The sequence below is a fragment of the Lissotriton helveticus genome, chromosome 7, assembly GCF_964261635.1.
Source record: "Lissotriton helveticus chromosome 7, aLisHel1.1, whole genome shotgun sequence".
Lineage (NCBI taxonomy): Eukaryota > Metazoa > Chordata > Amphibia > Caudata > Salamandridae > Lissotriton > Lissotriton helveticus.
In genome coordinates this window covers 459,861,061-459,879,394 of record NC_136068.1, presented here as the reverse complement: position 1 = coordinate 459,879,394, position 18,334 = coordinate 459,861,061, and the positions used below count along the sequence as shown (strand labels likewise).

Here is an 18,334-nt window from a genome sequence, read left to right as displayed (position 1 = left end):
ATCCTCTGCCTATAGACCTGCTCCTCCCTTAGCCAGACCCTCTCTCCTGCTGCCTGTATCCGTAGCCGCCTTGCAATAACGTAGAAAGCCGCCATTGTGGTTGCACAGTTGCATTTTGAGACCTTCTTATATATCCTGTTCCTGGTTTCCACCTGCTTCCAATCCATGGTAAATACCGACTCTTAAATACCGAATTTCATGAAATTCGGTATTTTCTGACTTTGCTACATCTCAACTGGCCTTTTTTACCATTTCTTATTTACCAACTCGGTAAATATGAATTCGGTATTATCCGAATCGGTAAATTACCATTTCTTATTTACCGACTCGGAAAATATGAATTCGGTAAATTCCGATTCGTGTTATACCGATTCGGTGTTTTACCGACTGGTATTTACCGATTCGGTACGTTTTTGGTGACATACATCTCGATGCACTTATACCGGTCGGTAAAGGCCAAAATTACCGAATTTCAGCCGTTAACGACCGGTATTTGGCTACCTACATCGGGCCCTAAGACTTTTCACCATAACTGCCTTAGTTATAAATTCCCATTTCATCACTGCCTTCAAAGCATTCCAGTGCACTACCTGGCTAATTGCATTACCTGCACTGTGTGCTAGATGTTAATTAATACTAGAGATCATATTCCTACAGACTATCGTGTTTTTAAGCAAAGCTTTGTTGAATCCCCATTGAACCCTAGGTTGCAAGATCATCGAGTTCAGTCACTGTAGGGTGCCTGTAATATGCTATGATCCGATAATGTCAAAAACTCTGTTAGACTTCATCTAAATGTAATTTGTGATTGTTTACCAAAGGATGGTCTTCTCTTTTTTTTTAAAAGGGATGTATAGCGAAAGTATTCCATCTTAGTGGGGTGTTGCAGATGCCCTAAATCATTCAATCCTATATCTTCCAACACCTGTTTTCTCTTACTTGATCTCGCCACAGAACCTCTTCTAAACACTATCTCTGCTGACCTTCTTCAGCTGCTGGAATGCTTCCATTTGGCTCTCTTTCATGTATTCTCGATTTCTGGATTCATGCCCCTCCTCATGTCCTTTTAGTTTTGTCTGGTGATGGTAGTTGGGGGTGCAGTTTTAAATGACCACTCGAAATTATGTAATACTTTATTTTATGCCTTGATTCAGGGGTAGAATAAAGAACATGCCTGCTGAGTAATGTCTCTGATTCTAAGGAAAATCTCCTACTGCTCGAAGATGAGATAAACATGGGGCAATGGCTTACCAGATCTGAGATGTGTTTTGTACTGAATAAGAGATGATAGCCTGGGGGCGTGGCTATGCGGCATAGCAAGATGGCCGGGAGCTAGGGTCGCTCCGTTTCACCCTCCCTGAAAGCATCAATCCGGCACATATATCTGCTCCCCGAGGTGGGAATTGGCAGTCGGATGAGCTGCTGATCGCCACAAGCCCAAACTCGGACCAAGCGGGTCCCGGGAGCCAAAGATAGCGACGCGACTAGCGGCGGCCTTCTCCAGTGTGGAAGCCGGGACCTGGAGAGGCGGCTGCGCCCGGCAGTGTCCGAGCAGAAGTTGTCAAGAACCTGTCGCGGACCCTGGCGAAAGTGTCGGTGCTCTTGTGGACAATACTGTGCGTCCGAAAGTAGGATCACCATTGAGTGCCCGACAGTGCTGTGTTATCAACGGAACTCAGACCGCTGCCGTGGGAAGGCCACATCTTGATAAAGGCCCCCTGGAGGCTGTGGTGCCCTCGGGCCTCATTGAACCCAAAGGAGGGGACCAATATCACGCAGCAAGAGATTGGAGGAGCACGCTCCACGAAGGATAGAAGAAAGTGATCCTGGTCGAAGGACGGGCGGCTGGTGTGCACGTAACTCAGGCTACGATCGGGGGGACTGACTTGAGCGACAGGTGGTTCCGCGTTACCCTCCCACCCGCTAGATTTACCAAACTCCGGCGGGAGCGTGCCTCCCTTCTCCGCCTCCCCTCCCCCCGTCACCTAGCAGGCTTACTGAGTGCTAATGCTCCAGCGGAACTCGCCAAACTTGCAAGCAGCACCACGGTCTGTAGGGGCGGCCGATACTGAGGAACCTGTGATTTAGAGCACGCATGTTGGAGACCGCCCAGCAGTACAGGTACCTCTCCCTGAAGATCCAATTGAGCTCTGGCTAGATCATAATCCATGTGGTCGGCCCACTGGTGAGAAGTGAGATATCAGTGTTGAGGGCATCACAGAAGAGGGTTTCGTGGCCTGAAGCGAAGCGGAGATAAATTTAATCTCAAGTACCACTATACTCTCCCTGGACAAAACATAGTGGTGCCCCGGTACCTACAGAACCCCCCCTCCCCCCTCCCCCCCATCAAAGTGGAGGATGGCCTGTGCCAAGAAATGCTGTTACCAGCCGTGTAGCGTCGGTCCTGAGGCAAAATCGAACTAGATCGCCATGTCGGGTGCAGGAGGCACTAAGGTCATCCAACGCAACAAACTGGACCGCTATACCTGCCCAAAGGCGGCTTTATCTGAGCAGCAGCAACTTAAAGAAAAGCAGACGGGGGAGGCAGAGGGTGAGGTCCCAGAACTGACATTAAAAGCCGTCATGGAAGCCATCACTGGGGTGCGAGCATCCATGGAACAACAGATGGACACACTTTCCTCCGAAGTAATGCTCATCAGGGCGGACCTCGCAACAAACAGAGAAAAGGTCAAGCAATTGGAAATTATCACGACAAGTCTAGTGAGCGATACCACGCAGCTGCAAAATGAAGTCCAGGAACTACAAGCATTCCCGAAATTCACAGAAAACAAGCTTGACGACTAAGGGCGCACGAGGCGCAACAACGTGCGAACTTTAGGGGTATCGGAAAAAGCAGAGGGGCAAGCTATGGACCTCTTTGTGGAAAATCTAATCACTGCCCACTTACAACCAAAAGGCCTATCAAACCTCTTTGTTATCAAGGTCAGGGTTCCGGGGGGCTGTCCAAAGCCTGGGCTCCCCCCACGTCCGATACTGGCCAAGCTCTTGAACTACAGAGACAGAGATATTATCCTACAAATGGCCAGAGTAGCACCGCCACTTAGGTATGAGAATTCGGAAATCACCTCTTTCCGGATTTCACGCAGGCAGTGCAACGACAGATCGATAATTTCTGGCATTCAAAAAGAGACTTAGAGAAAAAGGCCTGAAATACGCGATGCTGTTCCCGGCCTGGCTCCGAGTGGAAGCCAATGGAAAAAACGGATTTTTTGACTTCCCTGAACTGCAGCTAATTGGCTGGATGGCTGGAGAGACGCAGCGGAGCACAACTCCCGCTGACACTGAGCCTGACCAAGCTGAACAATTGCAACTGGAGTTGGAAGTGATGACCGAGGCGACACTCACTTGCCATTGAACATTGCCTCCCTGATGCTGGAACAGGTAGAAAGCCATTGGGGCGGTCATGAATTTGAGGGCTCTGGACTAGTAAATTGTAATGAAACTGCGGCCTAACCCTACCGGGGGAACTTAATGGACCATATAATTGGAAAGGGGAGCGGGGTGCGGAACACCATATTCTCCCCCAGTTTTCTTCTTTTAGTTTATTCGTTGGGCGACAGGCACTCTGCATTAAGGGAGTAATGGGCAGTTTCGAGCCAAGAGTGCAGGGAAGCAGGGAGTGGGGGAGTTGGGTGGGGCTGTTGAGTTGTTGTTTGTTTGCTTTGAATCGGCAAGGTGACAAAGATTAATCACAACGCTTGACTGGCAACACATGAGTCCTGATGAGTACACAATGGGACAAGAGTATTAAATTGATGAGCTGGAATGTAAATGGTCTGGGGGACAAAGTTAAAAGATGTGTAGTATTGCAACATATTAAGCGACACGCCCCAGACGTGGTATTGCTCCAAGAAATACATTTGGTGGGTAACACTTGCAAGGCCTTAAATAGGTGGGGATACAAGCTGATAGCACACTTGGGCTTCACCACGGGCTCGAGGGGTTCGGGAATATTGCTGAAGAACTCCTTTCCAATGGTAGTAGCTTCAACATGGGCTGACACATGGGGTAGGTACATAGGAATCATAGGACTATTGAAAGGGAAAACACTGACCCTGATATCGGTGTATGTGCCTCCTGGCCTACAGGAGCTTGCGTTCAGAGACCTGGGCTACTATCAATCCCAGAGGGCCTCCTGATACTGGGAGGAAATCTTAATTCTGTGGTCTCAGACACGCTGGATCGTCACCCACCCCGAGAGCTAGGTCCCTCGAGCTGCTGTTTGCCGGACTTCTTAAAGACCCTGGGATTGATCGATGTCTGGCTGTCTTTTCAACCTAAATACCAAATATACACCTATGGTCTCTTAACATGTGTGTATGAGCAATAAGGTAGTGTCTCTCTCAAAACCAACTACTTCAAAGAAAATTAACTGGGGAAGACATCCCTTAAGGATAAGAACCCTCACTCACCCGGAGGTGACATGCTTCATCATATGGGTCCTCCTTACCAGTGTTGAAAACCTAGTCAACACTGGGAGCTACTACTTCGGTGTTTAAGGAAGGAGCTCAGAGATGTTTTGGTTAAAAGGATGGTAATCCCATAAGTGAACTGAAGGGTGTAGTGAGGTATCCAGCGCTGTATTGAAGGGTGAAAAGGTGAGATTAAAACTGGCTAAGTAGAATCACTACATCATTTTTATTAATGTGTTCTACCTGTCAGGGTTAAAATGAAACGGCACAGTGGTATGGATATAGAACCACTGTCACTTAATGGTCAACATGTTTCAGCCTATAGATCTATTCCAAAGTATCAACAGCTTTCTTCAGGACCAGACTATTATGTGCAATTGCTGCTGCAATGAGGTGAGAAAAATTATAGTGGTTCTATATCCACTACACCCTTCAGTTCACGTATGGGATTACCATCCTTTTCCCAAAACATCTCTGAGCTCCTTCCTTAAACACTGAAGTAGTAGCTCCCAGTGTTGACTAGGTTTTCAACACTGGTAAGGAGGACCCATATGATGAAGCATGTCACCTCCGGGTGAGTGAGGGTTCTTATCCTTAAGGGATGTCTTCCCCAGTTAATTTTCTTTGAAGTAGTTGGTTTTGAGAGAGACACTACCTTATTGCTCATACACACATGTTAAGAGACCATAGGTGTATATTTGGTATTTAGATTGTTAGTGGGATCATATACCTAGTGGTCTTTAAACTGTCCCTTTAGACCCCCAATCCACGGTAGTTTGGTCTTTTCAACCTGACAGTATCCAGCACACCTACCACTCAGGGGCGCATCATAGCCTGTCATGAATCGATTACCTACTGATACCAGCGTCCCAAGTTGCACACGTTCAGGAAGTAAGACACTTGGTGAGGGGCATCTTGGATCACTCCCCAATATGGGCCCAATTTGATATTGGTCAACAGAGGGTGGGTAAAGTCACCCCCATTGACCCCTGTCACCTACGTAACCCAGAGGCCTGGAAAGCGTTGCACAAAGCAATGGAGCTCTATTTCCAGGAAAACAAGGGGTCGGTACAATCCCACCAGAAAATGTGGGAAGCGTTTAAAACTATAATAAGGGGGCAGGCACTCTCCCAGATAGCCGGAGTGCGGAAGGAGAAGTTAAAAGAGGTGGTTGCAGTAGAAGATGAAATCCTCCGGCTGGAGGAAGATCTTGACGGGGAGATAACGCCAGATAGACTTCATTTTCTGCAACTCAAGAGAGACAGTTGCAAGGCAATAATGACTGATAGGGCCAAAGCAATGTGAAGGGAGAAACAGGGTAGAGTATATGATCTTGGGGACAAGGGGGGGAAATGAATTGCATGGCTGGTTAGGAAAGTACTTGCGAGTAGACTGGTGCCTGAGTTGATTGACAAGGCAGGCCAGTCAATCACCGATCCAGAGGAAATAGCTAACACATTTGTGCCAAACTACAGCAAGATATACCACTCGCAGACAACATACAAGGCAAGCGGTTCTCAACAACTGCTCAGAGACATTACCCTCCCGACCCTCTTGACTGATGACTTAGAATTGCTGGAGAGTGAACTCACTAACTACGCAATAGCCCAAGCAATTAGAAGTCTCAGATCAGGAAAAGCCCTAGGGCTGAATGGCCTGCCAATCGAGCTCTACAAACTTCGACCAGATAGACTTGCCCCATACATACGAGCGATGTATGAGGAGAGTATGGAACAGGGAGTACTTCCAAGGGACCAGAGGATCGTGACGGTGGTCACAATACATAAGGAGGGCATGCTAAAGACAGACTGTGCCTCTTATAGGCCAATCTCTTTGCTGAATGCGGAACCCAAGATTTTAGCCAAACTCCTTGCCAAACGTCTGGTCAAAGTGATCAACGGACTGGTTCACCTAGACCAATCGGGCTTCATGCCTCAACTTAACACCCCACTGAACCTGCGTAGAGTGCATAGGGTGATGGGAAGGACGGCCACCATCCAGGAAGCGGCAATAATTGTAGCCCTTGATGCCACAATTGCATTCGACACTATCGAATGGCCATTCCTTTTCGCAGTCCTCTCGAAAATGTGTTTTGGGCCACGCTTCACCAAATGGAATAAGCTCCTCTACTTGGAGCCCCTAGCCCAAGTGGTCGCCAATAACAAAAAGTCAGAAGTATTCGAACTGAGAAGGGGGACTCGTCGGGGCTGCCCACTCTCCCCCCTCCTATTCGCCCTAGCGCTGGAGCCATTGGCATCATGGATTCGTAAGGATCAAGTGATACGAGGACTGCGATGGGCAGAAAACTGGAAGGACCGCATTTCAATGTATGTGGGTGACATCCTCCTCTTTTTGAACTCCTCTAAGGCATTGCTCATAAATGTACTAGATATATTCGCAACCTTTGGCAGATACTCCGGCTATTCGATCAATTGGCGTAAATCTATAATATACATCCTCAAGGGACCCTCGCCTAGTCTCCCAAGGGGTTGCCCGGTTCAAGTCACGAGAGTAGGCTTCAAGTACTTGGGCATTTTTATAACAGCAGATCCCACGCGCAGCTTTGAACATAACCTCCTTCCACCCCTGCAAAGGTTGAAACGGGACACTGTAAGCTGGAGGGCACTCCCGCTTTCTGTTGCTAGGTAGGGTGTGGCTTTTTAAAATGATGTCCCTGCCCCGCTTTTAATACATGTTGCAAAACTCTCCTGATCTAGTTCCCGCCAGCTATTTTAGGGAAATTAAAAGCTTGCAAAGAAACTTACTGTGGAATGGAAAACCCCGTATAGCTCTGGCCAAATTCAACCTCAGCTGGTATGATGGGGGAATTGGCCTCCCCGACCTTAACATTTTTATTGGGCAGCGCACTTGGCCGCCATCAACCATGGCACCTGCCGCTGGATAGATGACCCAGGCTATGCCATGGATCGGTGGTTGCTACCGGGAGGGAATTATAACAGAGCGTTGTATTCAAAATGCGGACAACCTCATCTGACGGGACTGACCAAGCACTCGGTGCAAGTCTGGCACGCTGCCAATAGAAGCTTGGGATGGGAACACAAGTTAACGCTGGCAACCGCCCTATGGGACTCAGAACTGCTTGGCAACCTGTGGAAGTCGAAGGGTTTCGATAAATGGGACCTCATAGGTATCTCTAGGATACGAGACCTCTGGGTGAAGGGGGAAATCAAATTGTTTGCCTCCCTACAACAAGAATATGACTTGTCCACCACAAAACATTTCAGTTACATGCAGGTTCACCACACACTACGGACACTATTATAGAAGGGGGTCACTCCTCCTGAATTCTCGCCTCTCGAGGATAGGTTGTTGGACGGCTACCGCTGTCAAAGGCCATTTCCTTGACATATAAAAAACTGATCAATCACTCCAGCGACACCCTCCGAGGCATAAGAGAGAAATAGGAAAGAGACGGTATAGTCATAGACGATGGAGACTGGGTAGTGGCGACAGCGTCCCTACGGGAGGTGGCTATATCAGCAAAGCTGCGCCTTGTCCAATTAAAGATACTACACAGAGTATATATATAACAGGACCATGTCTAGTGAAAATGGGGGCAGCGGATGACGGGACCTGTAGGAGACACTGCGGTAGTGTGGGAACCTTCATGCACATATTGTGGGAGTGCGAACACATCCAACGGTACTGACGTAAAATACACAAGATCATCAGTGAAGTACTCTCACTTACTATCCGCCCAGAAGCCAAGAGGTTTCTCCTGAATGTGTGGGAGCCCACAGATCTGAATAGCAAGCGCACCATATGGGCAACACTGGGTCTTATGGTAGCAAAGAGAAATTTCGCACAACTATTGGGGGCTGTACACACACCAATGATAGAGACCTGGAAAAGAGACATGGACTGGTGCATGTTTAGGGAAAAGACTGTATACGTATCACGGGGGTGCCCCTAAAAATGGTCACTAATCTGGAACGATTGGAATACATACCGAGGTGATATCTGTACCCCCCCCCCTCCCCCCCGAATATACCCACTCATGATGACCCACTGTCGCCATAAATGTTGTGGCAACTAATAAGCAAATACTCATGTACTGATCTGAATGTAACAGTAATGTATTACGTATTTGTATGCACTGTGATGTACCTTGTGATGTCAATTCCTATTTGTTTAATAAAAAGAATGATAAAAAAAGAGATGATAGCCTGTTGATTATATGTCATTTTTGTTATTTGCCTTCAGCTTAGTTTTTTCTATTTGCTTTTATCAATACATTTGCACTAATATTGCATTCTGTATGTTTTTAAACTGCTGTACAATGCTATCTTTTTGTTCAAGGTTTTCCTTTATTAAGCATTTAAACTAAACCAAAAATAGGAGGTGTCTTTGTGTCCTGCTGCCAGTATATCATCAAATTAGTACATCTGTCTTCCTGCAGGTCCAGATGCAGAAGAGATGCTGAACCTCACTGCAGTACCCTGGCACCCAGAAGGCTGTAGTGGAGCAACTTATTGCTTGCTATCTGAGATCACTGACTCTTGTATCACCCTGACAGTTCCGACATCCCTGCTTCCCAGCACCAGGTGAGTTTTGCTGGTGTGGTCACTGAACTATACGCAGAGTGGCTCAACTACGTTGTTAGTTGGAAGCAAAAATACAGTACAGTCTTGGCATCTGATATACAAATGTGCACACAGACAGGTACACACGCTCACACATACATGAGGTACTTAACTTGTACATTAATGAACATACACTTAAATGACGTGGAGTAGTATACACAGTGTGCAGATACAGGGATACGTATTATACAGTCAGACACTACGGAAGCACAGTAATTCATGCTGCACATTTTCACAGCAATTTACACACAGTTCATATGTACACTTGTTCAAAATGCAGACAATGCTTTGGTATTGCCAAGTATTCTCTCAGTACTGTGTGTATTACATGCTTTACAGTGGATTACTGTAGTACACAAATATCACACAAAGTACTGCAACGAAACACATTCATAGGAGGGAGAGTTTTACTAGATCAATTTACTCCACTGCCACTTCACCAATGTGGGTCTTCTGAGGGAAGATACCTCCATGTCCATGTTTTACTGGGTGTGGCCAGTGCTTGGTGGCTTACGTTCACCTGCAGCTCTATTGCTATAGCCACCTTAGTGGCGTGCTGTAAAGCTGCCTCCTCCAACAACCAGGGAGAATGTGTATAGGCACTGTAGGAGAGTAGGGTCTGCAATCCTATGATCACCCAGATTTTTGCTTTTTGCTTCACTGGTTTACGACTTTCCCTGGCTGTGGGCCTGCTAATCAGACCCACAGCCTAGCTGTTCTCTCTACTCCAAATTGTACCCAGGTACTGAATTGGCACTGTGCCCTCTCCAAGTCCCTGTACCCAGGGCTGAGGTGCACCCAGAAGTCTCCCAGGGGCTGCAGCATGTATTATGCCACCCCTGGGTTGACTAACTAAACCAGACACAACTGGCTGCTTGACAGCTGGGGCAAGGTGGTGTAATCACACTTTGCTTTAGATATAGTATTCCTATATCTAAACCTACAATGGACACCTATATTCCTATCAGTCACTCCTATGGCAGGCCTTAACAATCCTGAAGGCAGAGTGCGTGGAATAAGGTGAAATGGTGCTCTGGCATGAGCTGAGCCCGTTTGCAGCTTGCGGAACCAAGTCCTAATAGCTGTTCCATGATAACGCATACCATATACTCTTAAGTGCATTATAATCCTCGCGGTTATATGCCAACTCTGGTATCGCTTTATCAAAACGTGTCGAGTAAGGTGTCATATGAATTGGAATACTAACCCCTCGTCAATTCTGGCGACGGGGTTAGCATTCCACCCTTCTAGAGGGACACGACATGTATGTAACCTGTAACCCCGGTTAAAGTCAGACATAGCCTCAGCTCCACAAGATGGATGCTGCCACCGAGACACAAGTCTGCCCTCCTGCTGCTGGGAGTCCTCCCAGCACAGGAGGCAAGGACAAAGGGTTTCCTGCCAGGGGCGGTGCCAGCACCGTCCCAGACAGGATTTTGTGTATCCTAGGTAGGCAGGGCTTTAGAGGAAGGTGACTGCAAGCGGCACCCCGGTGCTCACTGTGCATAGGCCGGCTTGAACCAGTTCCAGGGGCACTCCAGCCCCTGATCTGGGGAAAGCCCGCCAAAGGAGAGGGGTGTAACCACCCCCCTCCTAGTCCCACCCATAGGGCAGGACTTAGTCGCGTGCCAGCCCCCTTTTGCAGGATAAAGGTAGGAGCAGGCCCCCTTCCAAATGAGATCATCTTTGAATCCTGAAACTACTTTCCACGAAAGGAACTCAAGACTTCTTCCTAAGATTTCTCCCTTGTGACTAAGGAGTAGTCACCCTGCAGCAGCAGGCACCAACCAAGCATCGCGGTCTGCTGTAAGTCTCCTCACCGGATCAAGACTGCCCAGCTCGACGAGAACCGGCTTCCCTGGCACCTCTGACCTCTACCTGCATCATCAGCCCAGCTGTGATTCGTGGGTGTGACGAGACCTCGAGGGACCGGCCATCTTCCAAGACTGCACGACGCTTGACCAGCACGACTCCCGAGTGACCCTCGACCGAGTGCTTTGGGGTAAGAGAAGCCCCAACCCTGAGCAGCTCCAGCACCGAAGTTCAGCTCCCCTGCATCCACGAGATCTGCGTGGGGCCCTTCTGCTCTTTGCTGCTCACCGCGTTGTCCAGGTCGCTTGCCCGTTGGCTAGTGGCCCTCTGACGACGAATTTCGACGACAACCACTGCTGGTCTGGTTGCTCCAGACTGGCCCTTGCTCCCCTCCAACAGAGGAGCGCCCTGGACCCTCCTGGTCCACTCCAGACGCCATTTTAAGTCCACCGCGTGGGCTTGCATTTGCCAAGACTTGTTGCCCCAATCCTGGGTCCAGCGACGTCGACAGCAGATATCTTCGTGGGACAGCTCGCACCTCCATCCTGGTCGCCGACAACGCCTCCTGGTCCGAGAGACTGCAGAGCCCAGCAGCGCCCACTCACCTGGTTGAGGTGACTTCGCCCGGTGCCACTCTGGTGCCCACCTAAATCACTGGCTAGTGATTCAGAACTTGGTCCCCTCTGCTTACAGGTCTTCCTCTTCCCGATCCAGGCTTGGATCCCCCAGAACTTCTTCACTGGTCGCCTGCCAGCAACTTCTTTCTTCAGGCTCCTGGTTCATCAACGAAGAAACCCGACGACATTTGAACCCTATGCAGCCGCAGCCCCTGGGCTAGGTAAACCGAGTACTCCGGTGCTCCAGCGTAGACCAACTCTCTAAGTGTCTAGATCCACTTTCGTTTTTGTCCTACCTAGTCGGGTTCGCCCGAAAACACTAACTTTGCTTTTACTAGCCTCCATAGACTTTTTCCCGCCTTACGCGTGAGAGTTCCCACTCTGCACACGACGTCCCTAGGCCGCCTGCTTGTAATCTAAAGGTTCAGTAGTCCAGTCCTAGCGATCCTAAAGCCTATGAGAATAGTTACTTACCTGCTAGTATTTCGCATTCCACTTGTATAGTATATGGTTTTTCGTGCCCCTCGGGCATTTGTGTAAATTGTGCGACTTTAAGTATTTCTTTAAGAGTTTTGTTGTGTGCTTAGCTCCCTGTCTCATAAAGAGCCAGGGTAGTCTTGTTATAAATAAATATACTTTATTTTTCATAACAACTTGTGTGGTGTCCTTTCACTTGTTGTTCAAGGGGTATATGTGATGGTAAAACAGCTGGCTTAACACGCCCTCTAGAGTTTAGCCTAAAGACTGCACGTGTCCATGCTACTAGGATAGCTGGTCTATCAGGTTGACTTACAACCAAACATCAATAAGGGTTGTTTGGACTGATACATAGTGTTCACTAGAATAGTGAGCACTGCATATCAGGCCAACTTCTCACAGGCACAAGCTGATTTGCTGAAGTAGCTGGGAAGGGAAGTAAAGGCCTAAGTGGGCAGAGGGTGACCAGAGGGAATGAAGGTGCACAGTAATGGAGGATAAACAGTGACAAGGTGACCAAGAAAGCATGGCTAATGAACATGCAGGACGGAGACAGAAGATTATTCATTTGGTTCTTCTAATGTCTGCTTATCTGACATGCACTTTTTGCATTTGAAGAAGATGCACTGACCTTTGTTGATAGGTTGGTAAGGTGAGATTTAGGTGAGACGAATGTCCGGAATCGATCTCAGACAATGGCTGAACTGCCTCGAGTTCCAGCCTTTTTCTTTTTAATACATTCTATCTGAAAGAGGCGGTTAGTTATGGATTCCTTGCCTTAGAATTACCCCCAGGCGTCAGACTGGATCTGGAGAATTTTTCTTCAGCAATACCCCTGCGCATCGGTAGGTGGCGTCAGTCGACTCTGCATTTGTCGTTGGCGTCGTGATCGGCGGAATGACTTCACTGTATCTACTTAGAAGCCGTCCCTGCGCGCTCACGTTTGTTCTTTTTTTCCGCGCCAGCCAGCGCAGATCCGGAGAGAGCGGTATATCTAGTCACTTTTTGACTGTCGTTTTTTTTAATTTTGTCAACATCTTTTGTGAGTTGTTAGACTCCTGGTGCAGAGGGATGTCACATCGACGAACCGGCTTCAAGCCTTGTGGCTCCTGCCACAAGCGGATATCAGTGACGGACCCACATCTAGTGTGCCTCTTGTGTCTGGAGTGCGACCACAACCCGAAGTTGTTCTCCGAAGTCTTTGCTGGAGTGGTCCTGAAAGCTTCTGGAGGTCCGGCAGTCAGCTCCGCACCACGCCGATCAAAGTACCGGGCTAGAGGGAGGTCACGGGACCGGTTGCGGAGCAATGACCACCACTCCTCGTTGAAGTCTTTGTTTTCTGGTAAGTTGAAGCACAAAAAGAAGGCGAAGAAGCACTGTCGCTCTTCGCGTTCTCCCCATCCGTCAGCCGACGTTATGCTGGAGGTAGAGTTCCGGCTCTGCCCGCGGAGCCTGTTGGGTCGTCGCTGAGCCTTCCCTCCCCTTCCCGGGAGCCGAAGCGACCCCTGCCCAACTTCATAGTTATTACGAAGCCCTCCACTCAATCTTTGGTTAGCCCAACTCCGCAGGCACACCTTCTGGCCCTGCAAACTCGGCTGGGGTTCTAGGCCTTTGATGCCGGCAGCTTCGGCCCCGGCGTCGCAGGGCCCCCAGGGATCCAGGCCTGTATCCGGATCGGCACCGGACGACCTTGCAACACCTCCTCCAGCGCTGAATCCTTTGGTGACACCCCTGCCCCCTCCGATGCCAGTTGTGTCCCCATCTGACGTCGACCCCAGCCTGCCCCTTGACATGGACACAGAGCCGGAGCGGCGTCGATTGAGACTGGGAGAGCTCTGTTGACCCTTTGGCAGACCAGTTGGAAGAACCTGACTGGAGAGAGGAATTGGGTGAGGTCAGTGGTCTGGACACTTCTCCAGACCTTGGCATGCTTTCTCCTCCTCCCATGGCTATGGAGGAGGGTGCCTCTAACACTGTGGTGTTGCGTAGGGCCACCAAGGCCCTGAACCTGGAGCTTCCTATGATGGTGGTCAGGACTAACCTACTGACAGAGGTGCTTCAACTGGCAGTGTCCTCTTCGGAGCCCCTGCTGCGGTTCAATGAGGCCCTCACGGACATCCTTCTGGGCACTTAGTCCAAGCCCAGCACAGGGACTCCTGTGGATAGGATGATTGTACGACGCCACCACCAGCCCCTGGCGGCCCCATTTTCTTCTCCCAACACCCTACCCCCAGGGGCTTGGTGGTCCAAGCCTCAACTTCCAAGGACGCATTCCCTACTGCTCCACCTGATAGGGAATCCAAGAAGCTGGACCATTTTGGGAAGAAGACGTTTTCTTCCACAAGCTTAGGACTGCGGTCGGTAAACACTGCATGTTTCTTGGGCCGTTACTATCTTTCTGTGTGGGAAACGGTTACACAGGTGCTGCCACAGTGCCCAGAAGAGGCCCAGACCATGCTCTCCCGTGCACGTGCTGAGGGTAGAGATGCTGACAGAACCAATTGTTTTTGTTTGATTTTAATACCCAGGTTCTGAGGGACATCGGGTCTCCCCATTATTGTTAATATTGAGGGTAGAGATGCAGCGAAGTTCATCATACGATGTGGACTGGACACCGCCCACTCACCAGGCAGAACGATTTCAACGTCGGTAGCCCTGAGACGCCACGCCTGGCTGATATCCACTGGGTTTTCGGGTGATGTCCAATCAACTCTTTTGGACATGCCCTTTGATGGCCGTCGCTTGTTTAGCGACAAAGGTGACAACACGCTCGAGCGCTTTAAGGATTCCAGGGCTACAGGCAGATCCTTGGGCTCGCTACCTCCTCTCGCCTGCACAGTCGGCTTTTTGCCCCTTTCGTGGCTATGGAAGGGGTGCCCCACCACATTCCGCCCAGAGCCCCAGGCCTGCGCAAGCTGTCCAGCCACTGCATGGCCAGGGACGTGGGACCCAGCGTCGTGGGTCTAGGGGCCAGGGGGCTGGTCAGTCCACCAGCGCTCCCTCTGCAGCAGCCTTCAAGCCCTCCTAGTCGGACTTTTCAGGGCCACCAGTTGCCAGTGGGCGGCAAGACTACCCCTCCATCCATGACATCGCAATCTTATCACTTGTCGGAGGATCACTTGGCCCGTGAAGCAACCTTTACAATGCAGTCATTACATCGCACTCCCTTTACATAGCAGTCTTTACATCGCAACATCCTTTACATCGCATGTCATTACAACACAGCCATTACATTGTATGTCACTAGAACGCATGTCATTACAATGCATGTCACTACAAAGCAGGCATTACATCGCAAGTCATTACAACATATATCATTACAACGCATAGTACCCTTACACTATCCAACACTTACCCTACTGTTGCACTCGCTGGAGTTAGAATAGTAATTTTTACCCCTACACTATCCATCACTTACCCTACTGTTGCACTGACTGGAGTTAGAATAGTAATTATTACCCTATACTATCCAACACTTACCTTAAATGCAATGTAATGGTATGCATTGTAATGGTATGCGTTGTAAAGGTATAATGCAATGTAATGGAATGCGTTGTAAAGGTAGTTTCTGAAAATGCGATGTAATGGCATGCTATGTAAATAAAATGCGTTGTAAAGGATGTTGTGTTGTAAAAACTGTGTTTTAAAGGCATGCACTGTAAATGTATGCGTTGTAACTTCATACATTCCTTGGCCCTTCTCCGTCAGCAAGTTACGGCTATCTTGGCCAAGGGAGCCATCGAGCGAGTCCCTGTGTCGGAAGTAGGTCGTGGTTGTTATTCCCATCACTTCCTGGTACCCAAGAAGTAGAAAGGCCAGCGTCCTATCTTGGATCTCCGGGACGTCAAATGCTTCCTCCGAAAGGAGAAGCTCAAAATGTTGACACTGGCTCAGGTCCTGTGTGCTCTCGACCCTGTAGACTATATGGTAGCTTTGGACTTGCAGGACGCCTTTTTTCACATCCCTGTCCTGCCTGCCCACCGGCGTTACCTACGGTTCACAGTAGGCCATAAGCATTTTCAGTTCACCCTGCCCCCCTTTGGCCTTACCAGTGCCCCTCGGGTGTTCACGAAAGTGATAGCAGTGGTCGTAGCTCATCTGCGTAGATCAGGGGTTCCAATCTTCCCCTATCTCGATGACTGGAAGGTGAGTTCGCCCCAGGCTGTCGTCTCCCACCTCCAGACTACGGCGGACCTCCTGCATTTGCTGGGGTTCACTCTCAACGTGCCGAAGTCACACCTGATTCCCTCTCAGAAGCTCCTTTTCATCGGAGCGGTTCTGGACACAGCGCAGTTTCGGGCCTATCCTCCCGAGCAGCGAGTCCGGGATATTCGGGCTATGATTCCGATCTTTCAGCCTCTATCCCGGATTTCTGTCAGAATGACCCTGAGGCTGCTGGGCCTCATGGCCTACTGCATCCTGCTGGTGGACAATGCCAGGTGGCATATGCGGGCTCTGAAGTGGGACCTGAAGTTCCAGTGGGCACAGGATATGGGGACTTTCCGATTGTGTCTGTATCTCGGAGAGCACTGCACACCAATTGCATTGGTGGCTAACGAACCAGGATTTGATCAACTGCAGATCCCTCTCCCTTCCCAACCAGAGTTCACAGTGGTGACGGATGCATCACTTCTGGGGTGCTGCGGCCACCTGGGGGAGATGGATATCAGAGGCCTCGGGTCTCCGGCGGAGTCTGGGCTCCACATCAACCTTCTAGAGCTCTGGGCGATTTGTCTTGCACTGAAGGAATTCCTTCCTTCTGCCAAAGGAAGCGTAGTGCAGGTGTTCACAGACAACACCACTGCCATGTAGTACTGCAACAAACAGGGCGGGGTGGGGTTGTGGACCCTATGTCAAGAGGCTCTTCACCTTTGGATGTGGCTGGAACGTCAGAGCATGTACTTGGTGGTTCAACACCTAGGAAAAGTTCTCTGAACGCTAGGGCGGACAAACTCAGCTGAGTGTACATGATGGATCATAAATAACGTCTTCACTCCGAGGTGGTGCAAGGTCTCTTTCAGTAGTGGGGAGAGCCTTGGTTAGATCTATGCGCCAACGAAAAGAACGTGCAATGTCAGCAGTTCTGCGCGTTGGAATTTCCAAGGCAGCACTCGCTAGGCGACACTTTTCATCGCGAGTGGAGTTACGGTCTACTATACGCCTTTCTGCCTATACCACTTCTGTCCAGTGTGCTGAAGAAGATCATGCGCGACCGTGCCCAAGTCAATCTTGTGGCTTAGGACTGGCCATGAAGAGTCTGATTTGTTGAGCTCTTTATTATGGCCATCGATCCTCCGATCAGACTGCCCCTTTGGGAGGATCTTCTGTTGCAGCAGCTGGAGACGGTCCTCCACCCAAACCTGTCCAGCCCCCACCTCTTTGCGTGGAGATTGAGCGGCGACAATTGACAGCTTTTGACCTTCCTCACAAAGTCTGTAACGTTATCTTGGCAGCCAGGGGTCCCTCCACCAAAACGGTATAGGCCTGTAGATGGAACACATTTGTGGCATGGTGCACAGCAAAGGTTGTGAATCCCCTTTCTGCCCCTCCTCCAGAGGTTCTCCTTTTCATTCTTTCCTTGGCCCAGCAGGGCTCTGCTCTGGGCCCTCTCAAGGGCTATCTTTCGGCCATTTTGGCCTTTCTTCGCCTTCCAGATCAACCGTCTCTTTTCAAGTCCCCTATTCTAAATTGTTTCCTTAAGGGCATTACTCACATATTTCCTCCTATTCCTTTCGTAATGCCCCAGTGGGACTTGAATCTTGTGCTGGCCTACGTTATGTGCGTTCCTTTCGAGCCACTAAATAACTGTCCTCTCAAGACTTTTGACACTCAAAACTGCCTTTTTGGTAGCCATCACCTCTGCTCGCAGGTTGAGTGAGCTTCAGGCTCTTTCTTCGAAACCTCCTTTACTGGATGTACATCCGGACAAGGTTGTCCTTCGCACTAGGCCATCCTTTCTTCCCAAAGTGGTTACCTCTTTCCATATAGGACAGACCCATCACTTTGCTTACCTTCTTTCCGCCTCCGCATCCTTCTAAAGAGGAGGAGAGTCTCCACCGTCTGGATCCAAAACGTGGGGGGGGGGGGGGGAACATGGCGGGTGGCTGACGCCTGTCGCGGGAGCTCCGGGAGCAGCAGGATACTTGCTACAGACATGCGGCGTTACAAAACAAGCTGAATACAGCAAAATTATCCGGTAAGGATGTGGCACCCTTTTAAGCCCAGCGGGGAGTATCTTGCTTGAAACATCTCTTTTCCCTGTCGGAGAATTGCCTTCACTTTGGCAGTCGAGGCGGAGGGCGGCGGCGGCGGACGCTAAGGCTTGGAGGCTCTGATGGGTCGGGAGGCGGAGCCTACAGTATACTACGGATTTCAAGGCCGCCGAGCCAGG

The 18,334-nt window shown here is 49.7% G+C and overlaps 1 protein-coding gene across 3 annotated transcripts in view; it reads left to right on the top strand.

The window, feature by feature from the left end:
* Positions 1-18,334, top strand: part of TMEM219 (transmembrane protein 219) — a 1,079,108-nt gene that overhangs the window by 512,586 nt on the left and 548,188 nt on the right. For all 3 annotated transcript variants that reach the window (XR_013598586.1, XM_078652410.1, XM_078652409.1), the window contains exon 4: positions 8,854-8,998. Coding sequence is in view for 2 of the 3 variants with exons in the window: in XM_078652410.1 (XP_078508536.1) it covers positions 8,854-8,998 (145 nt within the window). In the remaining variant the exon portion in view is untranslated. The remainder of the gene's footprint in view (positions 1-8,853; positions 8,999-18,334) is intronic.